The 23,856-nt window shown below is 41.0% G+C and overlaps 1 protein-coding gene across 1 annotated transcript in view; it reads right to left on the minus strand.

Moving 5' to 3' along the window:
- Positions 1–23,856, minus strand: part of si:ch211-197n1.2 (EF-hand calcium-binding domain-containing protein 6) — an 85,671-nt gene that overhangs the window by 9,933 nt on the left and 51,882 nt on the right. Inside the window, exons 13-15 of the mRNA XM_036933378.1 lie at positions 9,684–9,819; positions 3,811–3,935; positions 591–834 (exon numbers count right to left, since the gene is read on the minus strand). Of these exons, the coding sequence (XP_036789273.1) occupies positions 591–834; positions 3,811–3,935; positions 9,684–9,819 (505 nt within the window). The remainder of the gene's footprint in view (positions 1–590; positions 835–3,810; positions 3,936–9,683; positions 9,820–23,856) is intronic.

A 23,856-nucleotide genomic window follows, 5' to 3' on the forward strand; every position in this document is an offset into this window, starting at 1 on the left:
ATCCCCCTCTGTCATTTCAAATCTGGAAAATATATAAGTGGAATTCCACTATCCTTTAAAAAAGGGGTTATAAAAGCTTTGTTAATCCTTAAAAGTTGTGCTTTGTTTAAAGTGGGATGATTATTATTATCATGATCACAGGGAAGGTAGAAGGGAAGGGGCAGTTGGGAGGTTCTCTGAGAGTTGCACCAAAGCTGAGTGGCCTCCCATTCCAAACTCACATGAGTGGGGATATGGTGGTAGGGAGACAGCAGTGGAGGTCCTCTGGTTCTCCCATGTGAAGGACAATGCTCTCTCTGCTGGATAAGTGTGAGCAGCAAGTCCCCCTAGTGAACTTCCATGGCCCCCTGTTCCCATACCCTCCCAACAGCCAACAGTCCCCCCTAACACACACACACACACACACACACACACACACACACTATGCTGTAACCTTAAACAAGCTCGCAATTGAGGTCCCATTAGACAGACGTGGGTAGCACAGTGTTGTATGTGTGTGTGTTGAAGGCGATAGGGGCTTACCCTGGTTCGCTTTGTAAGTCCCCTCTACCCCCGCTCTTATCTTCCCACCCCTGCCCCCTTACCCCTACCTTGGCACGCACTCCATCTGCAAGTATGTCAGACACACAGTGGAGCTTTCTGGAGCACTGCCGGAGATTCTCATCCCCTTTCTTCGGGGGGCTGCGCTTGGCGTTGGGAAAGCACGAGGACTTGGGAGAGTAGCCAAAGTGGCGCGCAAGCTGCAAGAAATCCAGCGTCCTGTCCTGGTTGGTAATCAAAGTGACCCAAAGATGTCGGATCTCCCCCCGGCTCACTTCGGGGTGGATGTCAAATCTGCAGGATGAAAAGATGAAAAGAGAGACAGAGCGAGAGGGAGAGAAGGAACAAGAGAGTGAGAAAAGGGGGAGAAAGGGATGGAGAAAGAAGAGGGGGACAATTCCCACTACATATAGATGAATAACTACTATCTCACAGGGTTTAAGGGCCCCTTTTTGCTTGCCCAATCCCCCTCACCCACACACCCATCCCCCAATCCCCACTTCACCAATAACAATGCCAAAACTTGGCAGACAACCCAGCACATAAGCAACAGTTTCCCATCAGAGAGCAAGCAGCTATCTTAGGCCTTGTTGGCATCGACCGGAGGCCAAAGAATGGGAAGCACTGTAAGAGAGCAGACATGAATGGGTCTGTAAGAAATGTAAAAACAAAAATACAAAAATAAACGTCTACACAGTTATACTGCCTGACTCTCAGCTCCCTGAGAATATGTTATTGATGAGTAAAGAAGTCCTTTGAAGAGAAACAGATTTGACCCTGATAATTTAACTATTTTCGTTATTCGATTTTTATATAACCCATGTAGATGGATATATGTGAGATATAAAATGTTTTCAAATGACAAATCCTAAAATATATATATATATAACATTAAAAAAAACTGGATTGAGTGGAAAATATTACAGATAGCGGGAGTATCTCAGAAGGGAAAGTTTTAACTGGCTAGATGTGGTATATTAGCTGTGGACATGGTGGATTCTGACTACTAAGTTATTGTACTAAGACTCTGGAAGGGTAGGGTGAGTGTCCCCCCTGCCAAGGGATGAAGGGTTTACCTTTTCGCAGTTGGCACGACCCTCAATGTGCTCACCCGCACTGAGAACCCCAATGCCCGAGATTATGCAAATCCATGGAGATGTTCTATTCAACACTACCTCTATTTAGGGCAGCCACTGGGATATTCCAGCCAAAAAATGAATAGACAGATAAAGGAGGGAAACGATATAAAGGAGAAAACAAGTGGGAAAGGGTCAAAAGAAGACTCAGATAAATGAACAATACATTTTTTCAAAATGTTCCCCAAACTTTGAAAAGGTATCCCCAGTCTCTCAGTCTTTGTCACTCTTCTTTGGTAGTGGGATTCTGATAGACATGGAGCCCAATGCAGAACAGAGCATGACATGGGAACACCAAAACAAGCGTGCAATACGCCATAGAAAATGGTCTGCCTGTGCTCTCAAGAAAAACAAAATCACAGTAAACGCATTGTTATTCATGGGAAAAAAAAGAGCAGGCTTGTTAACTCCCACAATTAAGGCATCATTTGCCAGGAGAAAGTGCTGCTTCTGATGGCCATTGTTTTTGTGGACAAAAGGTCTCCAAAGCGACCCTCAGATCAGTGCGTATGACTGTGTGAGTATCGCGAGGGTGGCTTTGGTTATCATGTGGCGCCACAACAAGGGGCACTTGTGTCACGAGGAGAGACAGGGTTGTGTGACATCTGAGAAGTACTAAAGATGAATCAGTTGATTTGACACGGTGGTAAGACAAAGAGACAGTATGCATTCCATAACTCTGTGAAACCATTGAGAGATGCTCACAGGAACTGGGGGCATATAATACATTTTGAGTAATTTCCCAAGACATTGCCTGAAGAATAGTATTATTCTGTCGGGGAAAAAGTTCAGATTAAAAGCCTTTTTGTTATAGACTATAATATCTAAACACCAATCAATTATTCATATTTTGAGTAATGTTTTCCATTAAAAGAGCTTAGGTAAAAAATTATTATTTCTAACAAATTTAGAATTACTATGACTTCTCAGTTCTGTGGAAAAAAAGATGAAAATCATGTCTTGTCAAATGGCAAATGATTACTTTAGATAACAAAACACAATATTTTCAGTTGCAGCAAAGTTGAGGGTCTAAATTAGTTCTGCAAACGAAACACATTGTGTGGTTGACTCAGCTACTGTAGTTGCAAAGTCAAACTTCAATACCTACAGTAAGTTCACACAACATATTTTTTTTTAAATTCAGCTTAAAGTGAACAAACTGCCTTGGCTAGTAAAGTATTCCATGTCAGCTCAACATGTTTTAGTCCAGCAAACTTAGACATTTAAACAGTTACATTTGTATTTATTTTACAGTGAAGCAAAACAATATAAGCGATTCAGAGAAACATTTCACATTTTTAGGAATGATCTGTGTTTGTTGTTATTCATGGGTCTTTACCGTCATATTTAGGGCATCATCCCTTTACCAGTGAGTTGAAATTGTGTGTGAACAGTGTTGGGGAAAGTACCCAATTGTCATACTTGAGTAAAATAAAAGATAACTTAAAAGAAAATGACTCAAGTAAGTCTCCCAGTAAAATACTACTTGAGTAAAAGCCTAAAAGTATTTGGTTTAAATGTACTTAAGTATCAAAAGTAAATGTAATCGCTAAAATATACTTAAGTATCAAAATATAAATAATTTCAAATTCCTTCAACACTCAGACATAATTTACAAACGAAGCATTAGTGTTTAGTGAGTCTGCCAGATCAGAGGCAGTAGGGATGACCACAGATTTTCTCTTCATACATCTGTGAATTAGACAATTTTCCTGTCCTGCTAAGCATTCAAAATGTAACTAGTAATTTTGGGTGTCAGGGACAATGTAAGGAGTAAAAAGTACATTATTTCTTTAGGAATGTGGTGGAGTAAAAGAAAAAGTAATCAAAAATACAAATAGTAAAGTAAAGTACAGATACCCAAAAAAACAACTTAAGTAGTACTTTAAAGTATTTTTACTTAAGTACTTTACACCACTGTGTGTGAATATATGTTCATGTATATTCACATACAGTATATACTGTACGTTGACATAATGATCATATTGTTTTTGTGATAATTAACATGATTTAAGAGAAAGACAAGGGTTGCGTCACAAATAGCATCCTATTTCTTACATAGTGTACTACTTTGCTCAAAAGTAGTGCAGATTGTAGGGAATAGGGTGCCATTTGCGAAACAGGCAGAATTTACCTCTTTAGAAGCTGGTAGAAGGTCTCTTGACTGAGACGTTTGGTGTTCTTCTCATCCAGCTTCTCAAAGACTCGCTCTGCTGCCTGGTAGTGGTTCTTCACCAGGGCCTTGATGATCTGGAACAGCTATTGAAAAGAGACAGATGTGCCACATCTGACATTTACACCATGCACTCTTAAAATTCACAATGTAATTCTATGGATATCAATAGTGTCAACTTATGATACTGGCAAAACATATGACATCTACAGAACTACCCATCCTGGATCCGGGAGAATTGTCATCAACTACACTAATTAGCATAGCGCAATGGTCAAAAAATATTACTAGAAAATATTCACAAGTGAAATATAGTGAAACACAGCTTAGCCTTTTGTTAATCACCCTGTCATCTCAGATTTTGAAATTATGCTTTTATCGAAATTAAGTTTATCGATAGCCTAGCATAGCATTATGTCCAGCTAGCAGCAGGAAGCTTGGTCACAAAAATCAGAAAAGCAATCAAATTAACCGTTTACCCTTGATGATCTTCGAATGTTTTCACTGACGAGACTCCCAGTTAGACAGCAAATGTTCCTAATGATCCATAAAGATTATTTTTATACCCAAAATACCTCCGTTTGTTTGTCATGTTATGTTCAGAAATCCACCGGAAATAGCAGTCACGACAACGGCGAACAAAATTACAAATTATATTCATAATATCAACAGAAACATGGCAAACGTTTTTTATAATCAATCCTCAAGGTGTTTTTCAAATATCTATTTGATAATATATCAACCGGGACAATTGGCTTTTCAGTAGGAGCGAGAGGAAAAATGACTACCTCTGTCTTTTATGCAAGAATCACTCTGATCAGCTGGCCACTTACGCAATGTAGTCGTTTACGCTCATTCTTCAACATAAAGGCGTGAAACTATGTCAAAATGCTGGAGACACCTTAGGGAATACGTAGAAAAAGGAATCTGGTTAATATCCCTTTCAGTAGGCAATAGGGGTGTATAGGAACACAACGGTTTCAAAACATGAGTCACTTCCTGATTGGATTTTTCTTAGGCTTTCGCCTGCAATATCAGTTCTGTTATACTCACAGACAATATTTTGACAGTTTTGGAAACTTTAGAGTGTTTTCTATCCTAAGCTGTCAATTATATGCATATTCTAGCATCTGGTCCTGAGAAATAGGTGGTTTACTTTGGGAACGTTATTTTTCCAAAAATAAAAATAGTGCCCCCTATTAACAACAACTCCTTTTATTATTACTATTACTACTATTAATAATAATACAACAACAACAAAACTCTTAGAAAAAAAAACAGTTCCAAAAGGGTTCTTTGGCTGTCCCCATAGGAGAACCCTTTTGGGTTCCATGTAAAACCCTCTGTGGAAAGGGTCCGACATGGAACCCATCAGGGTTCTACCTGGAACCAAAAAGTGTTCTTTAAAGGCTTCTCCTACGGGGACAGCCAAAGAACCAATTTAGGTTTGAGATAGACCCTTTTTTTCTTAGATTGTAGTACAGCTACTACTACTTCCTTTACTGCTGGTAATAATAATAATAATAATAATAATAATAATACATAACATAATGTCACGTTCTGACCATAGTTATTTTGTGTTTTCTTTGTTTTAGTGTTGGTCAGGACGTGAGCTGAGTGGGCATTCTATGTTGTGTGTCTAGTTTTCTCGTTTCTATGTTTGGCCTGATATGGTTCTCAATCAGAGGCAGGTGTTAGTCATTGTCTCTGATTGGGAACCATATTTAGGTAGCCGGTTTTGTGGGTGGTTGTCTTCTGTCTTCATGTGTCTACACCAGACAGAACTGTTTCGGTTTTTTCCACATTAGTTGTTTTGTATTTTGTAGTGTTCACGTTTATCGTCGTTATTAAACATGATGAACACTAACCACGCTGCGCTTTGGTCTTCGCCTTCGTCCACAGAAGAAAGCCGTTACACATAAGCTCTTATTTTGACTCTGCAAGTAGGAAAGCTGCTCAAGCAGGCAGATATACAGCCGGAATGGCACTTTATGCATCATATGAGGGAAAATCATTAATGGCAAATCGATCAGATACACATGAAATAACCCCGGGAATCGATAGTACATCGCTCAGAGTTGCACAAATATGACACAACATTCAAAATGGGTGAATCTTTCCTTTAAAAGTCCAGAATGTAGCTTTGTGGGTGAACTGACCAAATCCATATAGAAATGTGTGTTACAGATCTGTCATTGTCATTGAAGGCAAGTCTGAAGAACATTATTTCTATGCTTCCAGTTCCGGTTTTGCGTCTTTTTACTTTCTGAGTGAAAATGCTTTCGCTCAGATTTTTCTTTAGCATGACTTAAAAAAAAACGTAAGCTATGCAACATTAACATTATGTTTGTGCAGTAGGCCATAGGCCCAATACATTATCACTGCATATTAGCTATGCTTGAATTTTTTTGTACTGGACTGATGGCCTGCATCTGATGGTCAGTCTGAGGGGAGGGAGTGAGTAGCGGTGAGGCTGCCTCTCACCCAAGTGACCCGACTCACAGTCCCTCCCTCCTCTGAGAAAAGGGGACACGGTCTTCCAGTTGATGGCAAACTCAAGTCGCACTGCATTATTTCTGCCTCATGCACCAATTCATGTTGTTATTCCTATGACCAAAGAAAGTGAAATATTCCTTGATATTAAAAAAGACACAAGCGTATAACAGTAACAATGCAAGCTTATCGGAACACTTTGTTATACTCCTTCATTGCAGCTGCTGTGCTGGTTGTAGTGTGAGTGGAAGTAGGGAGAATGCGCATTTTATGGATCATAAAAGTGTTGAACAAAGTGTTGCCAGTGCTAAATAACTACCTAAACATGAAATTTAAAAAAAAGTCTCTCTCAGGTCAAAAGTTTAGAAATCTCACAGTATAAAGTTTGCTCTGCGTTCAAGGCTTCTTTTTACAGTCTATGGCTCGAGGAAACTGTGCAGACATGTTCATTTGAACTATCTGATTGGCCAGCGGTAGGCCTATAGGTGCACTTGATTTGCTCTCTGGGCCTGCCAGGTAGGCGGAGTCCTACCTTCAGACACATGAAATGGTTGAAAAAGCCTTCCCGGCAGGCTAGGACAGCTGAATCAAGTGCACCTTTCAATTAACAGCGCAAAACAAAAATTAACAACATTGGAATGCTAGGCTTTGTCTTTGTATTTTTTACAGAAAGGATCGACAGGTTGGTGACCACTGCTCTACAATATACAGGTAACTGCCAAAATAATGAACACTTTTGTAAATGAGGAATACAAAGTATATTGAAAACCAGTGTGGTTTATGAGTAAATTAAGCAATTAACATTTCATCATGCTTAGGGCCATCATTGGCTATGCCCCTGTGGGATGACAATGCCCCTGTCCACGAGTGGTCACTGAATGGTTTGATGAGCATGAAAATTATGTAAACCCTATACCATGGCCATCTCAGTCACCAGGGCCCAGAGTCACAAAATCTTCTTAAGAAGCAATTTCTTCTTAACTGCCATTTTTTTCTTAACTATAGACTTAAGAAGAAATTTAAGCAAAGTTGCTATTCCTCAAAAAGGTTATTGGACATTTTCTTGCGCTATTTCTTATGTTTATCCTTAAGCATAAAGTTAAGAAGAAATTTGATTCTTGAAAATAAAGTTGTATAATGTTGTTAATTCCAAGATAGCTAAACCCTTGTCTTAAACTCAGGGCAGTGCGACAAAAAGCACATGAAAGTAATTGAACATGTTTAGTTCACTCACAAACCCCATGTGAAAGTTACTTTAAACGCAAGAACATGTTTTAGAACGATAATCTCAGTAAGAAATATGCTAACATGATTGCCATTGCTAGCTAGATACCAAAAACCATTGCCTAGCAACAAACATCTTAAGAAGATCTGTAAGAAGATATTTGAGACGCTCGGAAGAAAATCATTAAATCTTACGATATTGTTGAGGAATTGCACTAACGAACTATCTCATGAACTTCTTATTTTTATTTAAAGAACATTCTCAAGTTTTTGCATAAGAAGTGTTTCGTGAATCTGGGCCCAGGTCGTCAAAATCAATGGCACTCCATCGATATAAAGTTGTTTTTGACAAAAATGTATCAGTTTGTCACTTTCACAAGGTTGGAGTAATAACATGTTCAACTACCTAGGAGATTGGCTTGAATCTAGGTTGGACTTTTTAGATTTTGAGCAAAATAACTAGGGAAGAATTTTTCACTTCACTCATTGAGTTTAACCTGTTAGATCTCTAGGGGCGCTATTTCATTTTTGGATAAAAAATGTTCCCGTTTTAAGCGCAATATTTTGTCACGAAAAGATGCTCGACTATGCATATTGACAGTTTTGGAAAGAAAACACTCTGAAGTTTCAGAATCTGCAAAGATTTTGTCTGTAAGTGCCCCAGAACTCATTCTACAGGCGAAACCAAGATGATGCATCAACCAGGAATTAGCAGAATTTCTGAAGCTCTGTTTTCCATTGTCTCCTTATATGGCTGTGATTGCGCAAGGAATGAGCCTACACTTTCTGTCGTTCGCCCAAGGTCTTAGCAGCATTGTGACGTATTTGTAGGCATATCATTGGAAGATTGACCATAAGAGACTACATTTTCCAAGTGTCCGCCTGGTGTCCTGCGTGGAATTCGGTGCGCAATTGCCAGCTGCTTGTACTTTACCATTTGATTCAGGGGAGAAACCATGTGTCCAAGAACGATGTATCAATGAAGAGATATGTGAAAAACACCTTGATGATTGATTCTAAACAACGTTTGCCATGTTTTCAGTCGATATTATGGAGTTAATTTGGAAAAAAGTTCGCGTTTTGAGGACTGAATTTTCAGGGTTTTTTTGGTAGCCAAATGTGATGTATAAAACGGAGCTATTTCTAATACACAAAGAATCTTTTTGGAAAAACTGAGCATCTGCTATCTAACTGAGAGTATCCTCATTGAAAACATCAGAAGTTCTTCAAAGGTAAATTATTTTATTTGAAGGCTTTTATGTTTTTGTTGAAATGTTGCGTGCTGGATGCTAACGCTAATGCTAACGCTAAATGCTTTGCTAGCTAGCTACTTTTACACAAATTATTGTTTTCCTATGGTTGAGAAGCATATTTTGAAAATCTGAGATGACAGTGTTGTTTACAAAAGGCTAAGCTTGCGAGATGGCATATTTATTTCATTTCATTTGCGATTTTCATGAATAGTTAACGTTGCGTTATGGTAATGAGCTTGAGGCTGTAGTCACGATACCGGATCCGGGTTTGGGAGATCAGAGAGGTTAAGACAAGGGTTTAGCTATCTTGGAATTAAGAACAAATTGAAAAACGTTATTTTCAAGAATCTAAGGCGAACATAAGAAATAGCCCAAGAATATTTCCAATAACTCTTTTGAGGAATAGCAACTTTGCTTAACTTTCTTTTTAAGTCTACAGTTGAGGAGAAAATGGCAGTTAAGAAGAAATTTCTTCTTAAGAAGATTTTGTGAATCTGGGCCCAGATCTCTACTCAATTGAACCATTATGGGAGGTTCTGGAGCAGAGCTTGAGACAGCATTTTCTACCACCATCAACAAAACACCAAATTATGGAATTTCTTATGGAAGAATGGTGTTGCGTTCCTCCAATAGAGTTCCAGAATCTATCCCAAAGTGTATTGAATCTGTTCTGGTAGCTCGTGGTGGCCCAACACCCTATTAAGACGCTTTATGTTGGTGTTTCCTTTATCTTGGTAGTTACCTGTACATTGTTTTGTCACAAACTGAAATTAGGCGAAGATGATAGAACTTTAGGAACTAGATAATGGCGGATATATGCAAAACATGCTAAACATAATAAGATATGAGGAAATGTCAATATACCTGTGCCACACTCCGTCCCCGTCCCAGAGTCCCACTCTCCTCATTCTCGAGTTGCACGTTTAGCCCCTCCTGTTCTTCGTTTGTACGCCCCAAATTCCCCGCAGGACTTGCCTCGAAAAGGCTGGGAACTCCTCTCCTGGAATTCAATTAACAGAGAGATTATTTCAGTCTCAATTGCACTGTTTTGTGCTCTGGGAGATTTTGCTCACTTGAAAAGGTCGCTTGAAGAATGTCTTAAAGGGCAGGATAATGTAGCAGTGCAGTGAGTCTCTTAATAAAAGCAGGGGTTGCTTTGTGTCGGGGCCCCCAAGCCTGCACCTTTTCTACACATATGCTTCAGTGGCCCAACGAGGCACATACGCAAAGCGACAACACGAATCAGGGACGAAGACATGAAACGCTTTGAGGCAGCCTGAAAGGACGTGTGATGTGGTCAAACAGTTTGAGGGCACCTGACAAACTTGACATGCCAGTCAACCCTGTAAGGGAGCCAAAAGAAAGGGCAGACAAAAACCACTGGTCCTAATTTGCTCCCTGTCCGCTTGGCTGGACTCATAAGGGGCTGGGCTGGTGTGTCCTCCCAGCCACCCCTGCCGCCCTGCTTTTGTCTGGAGAAATGGCCCAGCCACTCCTCTGCCTTTGGCTCCTTTGGCTGTGGGCCGGGGCCAGTGTCAGAGCCAGTGTTGGGGACGACTGTAGGTTTTAAAGGTCACGCGCCAGAGGTCACAATCAGGAGACCAATCGGGACAAAACCAATCAGGCGTAAAAAACAAAGCTGAAATATGAGCTGACAGGGTAGTTGGGTTGAGGACTTTATCACAAGTAACTGAATGATTTGAATCAATAACCTGTGTGTGTGTGTGTGTGTGTGTGTGTGTGTGTGTGTGTGTGTGTGTGTGTGTGTGTTTATTGTGTAAAGTGTGGTGAGGGGGGACATTCTTTACACCAACATGGGGCTGTAGGTGACACTCCCACCAAACTACAGGTCAGTAGCAGAGGCTGGAAATGTACAAAAGCCAATCCCCTATTTCATTCTACCATATCAGGGTTGAAATGAATTGGTATTCTTTAAAATAATTTAGGCACACTTGATTTAACTTTATCAATAGAAAAGTCCCGAAAGTGCAAACCCAGTGCGCCGGGTAGGCCAAATCAAGCACACCTATAGTGTTTGCCAGACTATTTCAACCCAGATCTGCATTCCACTCACACTATGGCTCCACACAACTACAGACATATCCAAGCTAGGACATAACATTCTGAAAACCATATATTTCTTCGAGCTTGGTGAGAATTCATTAAGAAACAACACTCTGCTGTGAGAATTTTGGTACTTCAGCATAGCGTTTCCTACAGGTTTCCTCATGGTTATACTTAGTAATTTTTTCAAATTTTTCCAGAACGTTAAGAAAACTTTCCATAAAAACCACAAGAAAACTTTTGAAACGCTCAGAGAACTTTCTATGAATGCTATTTAACCTAAGGGTGAATACAATAGCATAATACAAAAATAACCATAAAAATCTGTCCGTTTAAATATGTTTTTTTGTATTGCATGTAACACTTTCGCATTTGCGGTAAAATGTGACAGAGCTAGAAGCGTGTTTGTCAGACCATGAGACATCCCGGAAATCGTCTGTAGCGTCCAAACGGTTTTTCCTACTATTACCCCTCTATGTATAGATGAGACTCTCGCAAACACGATGGTGTCTCCGTTTTGCTCTTCGACCCCCACAAGCATCTTAGGACTCATCTGAAGTCAGTACAGCCAATATTACAGCTAATATTCCAACTTCTCTCTGTAGCATCTGTACAGTTTGGGCTACACACTAATATGATTCCTCTGTGGTAAGGTGAGACTCTCACAAACTCATACATGTTTTGTTCTAGGATGTCCACAGGCCTCACAAGACTTGTCTGAAGGTCCCCTGGTACCAGTTGAAAAAAATATATGGACACTGTTTAGTCATTTACATTTTTTTTTTAAGTTTCCTGATCTTTCTTAAACTTTCTTTTGATGTTTTTGTTCCATGTTCTGAATATGTTATTCAATGTGTTTGTATGGGTTAATAGCAGTAAGGCCCCACCAAAAAATGTTATCAAATAATTTGTTTAGATATTTTATTTTATACTTCAAGGGGTCTTAAACAAAAAAATCTAATAGCTAAAGGAACCTTCTTAAAACAATTCCATTTAGCTTAGTATAACCCTCCCCCAGCTTAGACTTGGGGTTAAAAACATATACATCTTCCGTTCTTAGCATCAACAAAACTCTATCTTGTTACGTGTGTTCAGGTGTGTTAGCTGCACCCACTAATTTGCCACACCTGATCTTAATGAGTGTTTGTTTCCTTTGAAATAGGGTCTGTCTGAGTAGTCTAAAATGAACAGCTTTATATGTGTAAAATAACATAGCATGCTGGTTCCATCCTGGTAGCGCAGTGGACTAATTCCATGGATAAGGAACAGAAGATTATAGATTTGAATCCCACTGATGTCGTTTCAAAATAAAATAAAATAATGTGTTTGCATGATTCATGTCTAAGGAAATTAATTTCCACATATCCTAACTGTGCTTGGAGTTCAAAAAGGTTAACACAAAATAAGCTATCAGTGTTATTAAAAGTATTATTGAAACATTCCTTCAGTTTTAAGGAAGTTATTAAGAAACCTCCAAATAACCTATAATCTTCGTGCTCAGAGCTTTAATAAAACATCCCAGGAAAACGTTCAAGGAACCAGAGTAAAATGTTTGCAGAACCCCCCTGCAACCTAAAAATAGATTTTCCCAGAACAGGTAAAATTTTCAACTCTATTCTCAGAACGTTTTAAATACATTTAACAGGTCAGGAAATGTATGGCTTCATTCCCATAACCAATGTCAAACCCAAAACATACGATCTAACAACTTCCAAAAAGCCAAATGTGCTAACTGGGGTCTTACTCTTACACTAAATGTTATGAAAATTCAAATGTGGGGATGTGCAGAATCTATGAGACTATAGGCATCAAAACATCCAAGAGGATCATAATGGAACCTTCCTGGACTCCACCACTGCACCCCTCTACTAGCGTGAACCAGAAAATGGCTGCTAATTTTTTGACTCCAGGTGAGAGTAAATGGATGCGTGTCGGAACCAGAAAGAAGGAGAAGATTCGTTCTCGGCGCGTCTGCCTTCTTCCCCTGCGTCCGGACTTAAGAGCTTCAAATTGCTTGCAGTCCCTGTACCAGCTGTCTTCTGCCGGGGACTTGGGTGTTCCCTCCATGGCTGTGGATGCCCCTCCAGCTACCGCTCCCTGTCCTAGTCAATCAACTGCCTGGGCACATCCTGGACCACCGCGGCCCCTCTCCGCTGGGCCTTGCTCTCTGGATCAGACCTCTGTCCCTTTGCCTGTTGTGGCCTGCACGCAGCCGGTGTCTCAGCAGCCCTCTTCTCAGGTGAGTTCTGTGGATCTGACCTCACAATCTACTTCGAGACACGGCAGAGGCCGGATCATTCTATCTTAGCACACTCTGCCAACCAGGATGTCCTAGCCGTGTCTGAATCCTGGCTAAGGAAGACCACCAATAACCCTGAAATTTCCATCCCTAACTATAACATTTTCCGACAAGATAGAACTACCAAAGGGGGCTGGGTTGCAATCTACTGCAGAGATAGCCTGCAGAGTTCTGACTTACTATCCAGGTCTGTACCCAAACAATTTGAGCTTCTACTTTTAAAAATCCACTTTTCCAGAAACAAGTCTCTCACCGTTGCCGCTTGCTATAGACCACCCTCTGCCCCCAGCTGTGCTCTGGACACCATATGTGAACTGATTGCCCCCCATTTATCTTCAGAGCTCCTGCTGCTAGGTGACCTAAACTGGGACATGCTTAACACCCCGGCCATCCTACAATCTAAGCTTGATGCCCTCAATCTCACACAAATGATCAATTAACATACCATGTACAATCCAAAAACTGTAAACACGGGCACCCTCATAGATATCATCCTAACCAACTTGCCCTCTAAATACACCTCTGCTGTTTTCACCCAAGATCTCAGCGATCACTGCCTCATTGCCTGCATCCAGAATGGGTCTGCGGTCAAACAACCACCCCTCATCACTGTCAAACGCTCCCTAAAACACTTCAGCGAGCAGGGCTTTCTAATCGACCTGGCACGGGTATCCTGGAAGGATATTGACCTCATCCCGTCAGTAGAGGATGCCTGGTTATTCTTTAAAAGTGCTTTCCTCACTTTCCTCACCCCATTCAAAAATGTAGAACCAGGACCAGATATAGCCCTTGGTTCTCTCCAGACCTGACTGCCCTTGACCAGCACAAAAACATCCTGTGGCGTTCTGTATTAGCATTGAATAGCCCCCGTGATATGCAACTTTTCAGGGAAGTTAGGAACAAATATACACAGGCAGTTAGGAAAGCTAAGGCCAGCTTTTTCCAGCAGAAATTTGCATCCTGTAACACTAACTCAAAAAGGTTCTGGGACACTGTAAAGTCCATGAAGAATAAGAGCACCTCCTCCCAGCTGCCCACTGCACTGAGGCTAGGAAACACTGTCACCACCGATAAATCCACTATAACTGAGAATTTCAAGAAGCATTTTTCTACGGCTGGCCATGCGTTCGAAGGGGCTACCCCTTCCCTGATCAACAGCCCTGCACCCCCCACCCGCCCAAGCCTCCCCCATTTCTCATTCACCCGAATCCAGCTGATGTTCTGAAAGAGCTGCAAAATCTGGACACTCTCTTTCTAAAATGATCTGCCGAAATTGTTGCAACCCCTATTACTAGCCTGTTCAACCTCTCTTTTGTTTCGTCTGAGATTCCCATAGATTGGAAAGCTGCAGTGGTCATCCCCTCCTCAAAGTGGGAGACACTCTAGACCCAAACTGCTACAGACCTGTATCTATCCTACCCTGCCATTCTAAGGTCTTCGAAAGCCACGTTAACAAGCAGAATACCGACCATTTCGAATCCTACCGTACCTTCTCCGCTAAGCAATCTGGTTTCAGAGCTGGTCATGGGAGCACCTCAGCCACGCTAATGGTCCTAAACAATATCATAACCACCATCGATAAGAGACAATACTGTGCAGACGTATTCATCAACATGGCTAAGGCTTTCGACTCTGTCAATCACAACATTCTTATTGGCAGACTCAACAGCCTTGGTTTCTCAAATGATTGCCTCGCCTGGTTCACCAACTACTTATCTGATAGAGTTCAGTGTGTCAAATCGGAGGGCCTGTTGTCCGGACCTCTGGCAGTCTCTATGGGGGTGCCACAGGGTTCAATTCCCTGGCTGACTTTCTTCTCTGTATACATCAATGATGTGGCTCTTGCTGCTGGTGATTCTTTGATCCACCTTTACGCAGACAACACCATTCTGTATACCTCTGGCCTTTCTTTGGACACTGTGTTAACCTCTTAGAGCTCTAGGGGCGCTATTTCATTTTTGGATAAAAAACGTTCCCGTTTTAAGCGCGATATTTTGTCACGAAAAGATGCTCGACTATGCATATTCTTGACAGTTTTGGAAAGAAAACACTCTGAAGTTTCAGAATCTGCAAAGATTTTGTCTGTAAGTGCCCCAGAACTCATTCTACAGGCGAAACCAAGATGATGCATCACCCAGGAATTAGCAGAATTTCTGAAGCTCTGTTTTCCATTCTCTCCTTATATGGCTGTGATTGCGCAAGGAATGAGCCTACACTTTCTGTCGTTCGCCCAAGGTCTTAGCAGCATTGTGACGTATTTGTAGGCATATCATTGGAAGATTGGCCATAAGAGACTACATTTTCCAGAGGTCCGCCCGGTGTCCTTTGTCTAAATTTGTGCGTAATCTTCAGGTGCGGTCATTTTCTCCTGGGATTCAGGAGAGAAAGCATGTGTCCAAGAACGATGTATCAATGAAGAGATATGTGAAAAACACCTTGAGGATTGATTCTAAACAACGTTTGCCATGTTTTCAGTCGATATTATGGAGTTAATTTGGAAAAAAGTTTGCGTTTTGAGGACTGAATTTATGGATTTTTTTTGGTAGCCAAATGTGATGTATAAAACGGAGCTATTTCTAATACACAAGGAATCTTTTTGGAAAAACTGAGCATCTGCTATCTAACTGAGAGTATCCTCATTGAAAACATCAGAAGTTCTTCAAAGGTAAATGATTTTATTTGAAGGCTTTTATGTTTTTGTTAATGTTGCGTGCTGGATGCTAACGCTAATGCTAACGCTAAATGCTAACGCGAAATGCTAACTCTAGCTAGCTACTTTTACACAAATGATTGTTTTCCTATGGTTGAGAAGCATATTTTGAAAATCTGAGATGACAGTGTTGTTTACAAAAGGCTAAGCTTGAGAGATGGCATATTTATTTCATTTCATTTGCGATTTTCATAAATAGTTAACGTTGTGTTATGCTAATGAGCTTGCTGATAGATTTACACAATCCTGGATACAGGGGTTTTTTCATAGCTAAACGTGACGCAGAAAACGGAGCGATTTGTCCTAAACAAATAATCTTTCAGGAAAAACTGAACATTTGCTATCTGAGAGTCTCCTCATTGAAAACATCTGAAGTTCTTCAAAGGTAAATGATTTTTTTGAATGCTTTTCTGTTTTTTTGTGTAAATGTTGCCAGCTGAATGCTAATGCTAAATGCTACGTTAGCCATCAATACTGTTACACAAATGCTTGTTTTGCAATGGTTGAGAAGCATATTTTGAAAATCTGAGATGACAGTGTTGTTAACAAAAGGCTAAGCTTGAGAGCTAGCATATTTATTTCATTTCATTTGCGATTTTCATGAATAGTTAACGTTGCGTTATGGTAATGAGCTTGAGTCTGTATTCACGAACCCGGATCCGGGATGGGGAGATCAGAAAGGTTAACTAACCTCCAGACGAGCTTCAATGCCATACAACTCTCCTTCCGTGGCCTCCAACTGCTCTTAAATGCAAGTAAAACTAAATGAATGCTCTTCAACTGATCGCTGCCCGCACCTGCCCGTCCATCCAGCATCACTACTCTGGACGGTTCTGATTTAGAATATGTGGACAACTTCAAATACCTAGGTGTCTGGTTAGACTGTAAACTATTTTTCCAGACTCACATTAAGCATCTCCAATCCAAAATTAAATCTAGAAATAGCTTCCTATTTCACAACTAAGCATCCTACATTCATACTGCCAAACATACCCTCGTAAAACTGACCATCCTACCGATCCTTGACTTCGGCGATGTCATTTACAAAATAGCCTCCAACACTCTACTCAAGAAACTGGATGCAGTCTATCACAGTGCCATCCGTTTTGTCACCAAAGCCCCATATACTACCCACCACTGCGACCTGTACGCTCTCGTTGGCTGGCCCTCGCTTCATACTCGTTGCCAAACCCACTGGCTCCAGGTCATCTACAAGTCTCTGCTAGGTAAAGCCCCACCTTATCTCAGCTCACTGGTCACCATAACGGCACCCATCCGTAGCACGCGCTCCAGCAGGTATATCTCACTGGTCACCCCCAAAGCCAATTCTTCCTTTGGCCGCCTCTCCTTCCAGTTCTCTGCTGCCAATGACTGGAACGAACTGCAAAAATCACTATCTCCCTCACAAGCTTTAAGCACCAGTTGTCAGAGTACCTCACAGATCACTGCACCTGTACATAGCCCATCTGTAAATAGCCCATCCAACTACCTCATTCCCATACTGTATTTATTTATCTTGCTCCTTTGCACCCCAGTATCTCTACTTGCACACTCATCTTCTGCACATTCTACCATTCCAGTGTTTAATTGCTATATTGCAATTACTTCGTCACCATAGCCTATTTATTGCCTTTACCTCCCTTATCCTACCTCATTTGCACATACTGTATATAGACTTTTTCTACTGTATTATTGACTGTATGTTTGTTTATTCCATGTGTAACTCTGTGTTGTTGTATGTGTCAAACTGCTTTGCTTTATCTTGACCAGGTCGCAGTTGCAAAGGAGAACTTGTTCTCAACTAGCCTACCTGGTTAAATAAAGGTGAAATAAAAAATGTAAAAGTAAAATAGGGAAGAGGTCAAAGACCTGGCAGTGGGTTCCAGGACAACAACCTCTCCCTCAACATGATCAAGACAAAGGAGATGATCGTGGACTACACAAAAAGGAGGGCCGAGCATGCCTTCCTTGGTGTCAACATCACCAACGAACTGTCATGGTCAAAACACATCAAGACAGTTGTGAAGAGGGCACGACAATGCCTATTCCCCCTTTGACCATGGATCAAATCAGATAATTCCCCTGTAAACCAGGGATTGTCTCTACCTCTTACCCGGTACTTTTTGAGAGGGGCGTGTTTATCACAGATAGTAGAAAACATGGAATGAAAATAGGAGAATCCCTCTTCGATGTCTGGTATAAGCGTAATTTTATCCAAATTGCTTGTATAAAGTTCATGCAGGAATGTCAGCTCACAGAACTGTGTAAAATGTTGTTTGATTATGAACCGAGGGGTCACTTTGGGGATTTTGGTGTCTCTAATGCAAGCAACTGCACAATGATCACTTAAATCATTAGAGAAAATACCATTGGCCGAGTATTTATGTGCATTGTTAGCTAGAATAACATCGTGTTGACTTAGAGATGTCTTTTGAATTGAGTCTTATGACTGCATTTATAATTTGAGTAAAATTACAATTTGGCGATAACTAGTCCCAGTTTAAATCACCCATGAGGACCATTTAATTTTTCCCCCAACCATGCATTAGTTCAGCCAGATAATCCAGGGATTCTACTTTTGCAGATGAAGGTCCATAACATCCTATTAATTCTAAGTTCACAGCTTTCGATAACTGCAGTTTCAATGCTAAAAACTAGATAAAGACCTTAGTTCAGTAACCACATATCTAATTTTAATATAGATGGCTATACCTACCCCCTTACTTCATCGGTCACATGGATAAACATTATAACCATCCAAGCCGATAGACTGATTTAGATTTCTTAAGCCAGGTGTCAAACAGAACTAAGACATCTGGGTCAGCAGTGTGAACCCGGAATGTAATGTCCATTTTCAGCATCAGTTTCCTTACATTAATATGCATCAGTCCCAACCCTGATCTAGTTCTTAAAATAAATTGGAGTCGAAAGTTCATCCATAGCCAATGGGCCTGGTTTTGGATGAATGTTTCCTGACACCAAAAGCAGAAGAATAATGAAACACCTTGATTTGTTGCTTCCTAAAATCTCTCCACTTAGATTATTTAAAATAATCCAAACTACAGTCATCTGAAACAACAAATATTTTTTTTTCTAGCCAGACCAAACCTTGTAGATGAGAAAGTTTTATGAGCATGTCACAGTAAGAGTCAAATGGTAACACAATGAGATCCCTCTGAAAGATAAAAACTGATATACCATCAGTCAAAGTAGGGTTTAACGGTATCTCTGAGGTAAAGAGATGAGATTGCATAGTCTCAGCTATCAAAACCAATGAGCCATAACCCATGTAGGCAGCAATTAAAACCCTTTGTACAAAAATATCAATTTTAACCACTGAATCCAACAACTCACTAAAACAAAAAGAAAACAAATTAAAATGTTCAGCTGTAGCCTACAGGTCTAGTAGAGTTAGAAACCAAGTGTGTGCCTGAGCGTTGTTGCCTTACATGCTGACTGCACTGCTTGCGCTGCAAAATAAATGTACACACATGTTATTCGATCATTGCACCCACACCGCTCGTGCGCCTCAGCGAGCATCTGCATGGCCAGGTGCTAAAATAGAAATAGGTTCTATGTGCTGCAAGTCCGGGCCTCTCCAATCTCCTCATTGATTTTTAGGAGGTGTTGGCTTTAGGGATGATCAGTGAGATACACCTGCTGGAGCGCGTGCTACGGGTGGGTGTTGCCATCGTGACCAGTGAACTGAGATAAGGCGGAGCTTTACCTAGCATCGACTTGTAGATGACCTGGAGCCAGTGGGTCTGGCGATGAATATGTAGCGAGGGCCAGCCGACTAGAGAATACAGGTCGCAGTGGTGGGTGGTATAAGGTGCTTTAGTAACAAAACGGATGGCACTGTGATAAACTGCATCCAGTTTGCTGAGTAGAGTGTTGGAAGCTATTTTGTAGATGACATCACCGAAGTCGAGGATCGGTAGGCTAGTCAGTTTTACTAGGGTAAGTTTGGCGGCGTGAGTAAAGGAGGCTGTGTTACGGAATAGAAAGCCGACTCTAGATTTGATTTTAGATTTGAGATGTTTGATATGAGTCTGGAAAGAGAGTTTAAAGTCTAGCCAGACACCTAGGTACTTATAGATGTCCACATATTCTAGGTCGGTGATGCTAGTCAGGCGTGCGGGTGCAGGCAGCGAACGGTTGAAAAGCATGCATTTGGTTTTACTAGCGTTTAAGAGCAGTTGGAGGCCACGGAAGGAGTGTTGTATGGCATTGAAGCTCGTTTGGAGGTTAGATAGCACAGTGTCCAGGGACGGGCCGGAAGTATACAGAATGGTGTCGTCTGCGTAGAGGTGGATCAGGGAATCGCCCGCAGCAAGAGCAACATCATTGATATATACAGAGAAAAGAGTCGGCCCGAGAATTGAACCCTGTGGCACCCCCATAGAGACTGCCAGAGGACCGGACAGCATGCCCTCCGATTTGACACACTGAACTCTGTCTGCAAAGTAGTTGGTGAACCAGGCAAGGCAGTCATCAGAAAAACCGAGGCTACTGAGTCTGCCGATAAGATGTGGGTGATTGAAAGATGAACTGACGTCCACACTTCAGTCGGTTGTAGTAATGCACAATAAAGTTGGTTGCCAACCGCCATATACAGTCCAAAGTAAAAAAGAAGCCTGAGGAAGGAGGAGAGATGATGAGAAAGGAATTTGGTTTACGTTTTATTAATTGTTGGAGTAGAGGACCTTGTGCATTTCAGGTAAAATAACAACCAAATGTTTATATCCCAGGACAAATTAGCTAGCAACAGCAAGCTTGCTAAATAGGACAAATTAGCTAGCAAGTGCACGCTAACTAGCTAAATTGCCATAAATGTTTAATGCTTTTCGTCCCCAACTTAATGTCATTGGTTCAGAGTATGTTTTGATATCATAACCTGCGTGTCGTGATCACAAAATAAATGTATGCACGATGGCACACGATGGTGCACGATGGCACACGTGCGCAGCCAGTTTGGGTTCCGCGTTAGAACGCCAGCGCGTTGAACAGCCGCAGCAGGAATGTGCTGACAGGGATTTCGCCCAGTGTGTGGATCTGGACAATGTGCCCAGTCACCTTGCAGTAGGCTACTGCAAAGTGAGGCAGCAGCAGGCCCAGTAGATCCGCCAATCACCGGTGGCGAGTCCAACCGGTGGGGGATGTCCTGGGCTAGGAAGCCCAGCGCATCTAGACGTTATGTCGCAGCGCAGATACCGACCTCCAACTTCCACCACACAGCAACGCAAGGCAGGATATTCATTCCAACGTGTCTAGACAGTCTGTCACAGCACAGATGTATCCTCTCTTGGCTTTCAGGGAGGGCACCACACCGACACTATCACAATAGTAGCCATATCTAGGAAATCCAAAGTTCCAAAGGCTGGGCCTAATATAGTGAATAAGAGGTCATATAATACGTTTTGTAGTGTTATGTTATGTTGTGTTTTTTTTATGTGAAGTATATTTGTTGGTCCGTTGTGTGTAATGACGAGCAACCAGACGTTGCACTTGACACATTTATGAAATTGCTTATCCCAGTTACTAAGAAGCATGCACATAGGTCTGGCTCTACAACCAATTTGCAAACATACTGCAAATTGAGATATCATGTGACTAAACTGAATAAAAACAAGAAGAAACTACACTATGAAACAAAGGTAAATGACATAAATAATAGTAAAAAAGCATCACCATAAATTAAATTTTGGGCAAAAAGGCAAACTCCGCTCCATCATTCATTGAATCAGATCGATCATTCATCACAACACCCACTGATATTGTCAAATACTTTAATGATTTTTTAATTTGGCAAAATTAGCAAACGCTGACACTGCACATCCAAGTATATCTGACCAAATTATGAAAGACAAGCTGTCACACCCTGATCTGTTTCACCTGTCTTTGTGCTTGTCTCCACCCTTGACCCCAAGCCTGCCTGCCGTCCTGTACCTGCCTGACTCTGACCTGATCACGAACCTGCCCTCAACCTGCCCTTTGCCTGCCCCGTGTTTCTAATAAATCATCTGAGAACTGTACTATCCGCCTTCCGTGTCTGTATCTGGGTCGTAATACAAGCATTTATTATTTAGAATTCTGTAAAGTAAGTGTGGAAGAGGTGAAAAAATTGTTGTTGTCTATCAACAATGACAAGCCACCGGGGTCTGACAACTTGGATGGAAAATTACTGAGGATAATAGCGGACGATATTGCCACTGCTGCTTGCCATATCTTCAATATAGGCCTACTAGAAAGTGTGTGCCCTCTGGCCTGGAGGGAAGCAAAAGTTATTTGCCTACCTAAGAAGAGTAAAGCTCCCTTTACTTGCTCATAGCCCACCAATCAGCCTGTTACCAATCCTTAGTAAACTTTTTTTTAAATTGTGTTTGACCAGATACAATGCTATTTTACAGTAAACAAATTGACAAGACTTTCAGCACGCTTACAGGGAAGGACATTCAACAAGCACAGCACTTACACAAATTACTGATGATTGGCTGAGAGAAATGGACGATAAAAAGATTGTTGGGGCTGTTTTTTTAGACTTCAGTGCGGCTTTTGACATTATCGATCATAGTCTGTTGCTGGAAAAACGTATATGTTATGACTTTACACCCCCTGCTATAATGTGGAGAAAGAGTTACTTGTCTAACAGAACACAGAGGGTGTTCTTTAATGGAAGATTTTTTTCAATCTTTATTTACAACACGCCACTGGCTTTGAATAAACTGAATAAAATACACGTCAGCTACTACATCGACTGAAATGACTGCAACACTTAACAAAGAGCTGCAGTTAGTTTCAGAATGGGTGGCAAGGAATAAGTTAGTGATAAATATTTCAACAACTAAAAGTTATGTATTTGAGACAAATCGTTCACGAAACCCTATACCTCAATAATGTGGAAATTGAGAAAGTTGAGGAGACTAAACTGCTTGGTGTAACCCTGGATTGTAAACTATCATGGTCAAAACATATTGATACAATAGTAGCTTGGATGGGGTGAAGTCTGTCCATAATAAAGCACTGCTCTGCATTCTCAACAGCACTACAAACAAGGTAGGTCCTACAGGCCCTAGTTTTGTCGCAGCTGGACTATTGTTCAGTCGTGTGGTCAGGTGACACAGAGGGACTTAGGAAAATTGCAATTTGCTCAGAACAGGGCAGCACAGCTAGCCCCTGGATAAACACAGGGAGCTAACATTAATAATGTGCATGTCAATGTCACCTGGCTCAAAGTGGAGGAGAGATTGACTTCATCACTACTTGTATATGTGAGAGGTATTGACATGTTAAAAACTTCTTAGGGCTGCAATTCCGTTAACGGGATCGATATGACAACAGCCAGTGAAAGTGCAGGGCACCAAATTCAAAACAACAGAAATCTCATAATTAAAATTCCTCAAGCATACAAGTATCTTATACCATTTTAAAGGTAATCGTGTTGTGTCCAAATAGGCTTTACAGCGAAAGCACCACAAACGATTATGTTAGGTCAGAGCCAAGCCACAGAAAAACACAGCCATTTTTCCAGCCAAAGGGAGGAGTCACAAAAAGCACAAATAGAGATAAAATGAATCACTAACCTTTGATGATCTTCATCAGATGACACTCATAGGACTTCATGTTACACTATACATGTATGTTTTATTTGGTAAAGTTCATATTTATATTAAAAAAATCTCAGTATACATTGGGCGCGTTATGTTCAGTAGTTCCAAAAACATCCGGTGATTTTGCAGAGAGCCACATAATTTTACAGAAATACTCATCATAAATGTTGATGAAAATACAAGTGTTATACATGGAATTAAAAATATACTTCTCCTTAATGCAACCGCTGTGTCAGATTTCAAAAAAGCTTTATAGAAAAAGCAAACCATGCTATAATCTGAGAACAGCGCTCAGAGAACAAATACATATATCCGCCATGTTGGAGTAAACAGAAGACAGAAATAACATTATAA

Source organism: Oncorhynchus mykiss, chromosome 10 (genome assembly GCF_013265735.2).
Source record: "Oncorhynchus mykiss isolate Arlee chromosome 10, USDA_OmykA_1.1, whole genome shotgun sequence".
Lineage (NCBI taxonomy): Eukaryota > Metazoa > Chordata > Actinopteri > Salmoniformes > Salmonidae > Oncorhynchus > Oncorhynchus mykiss.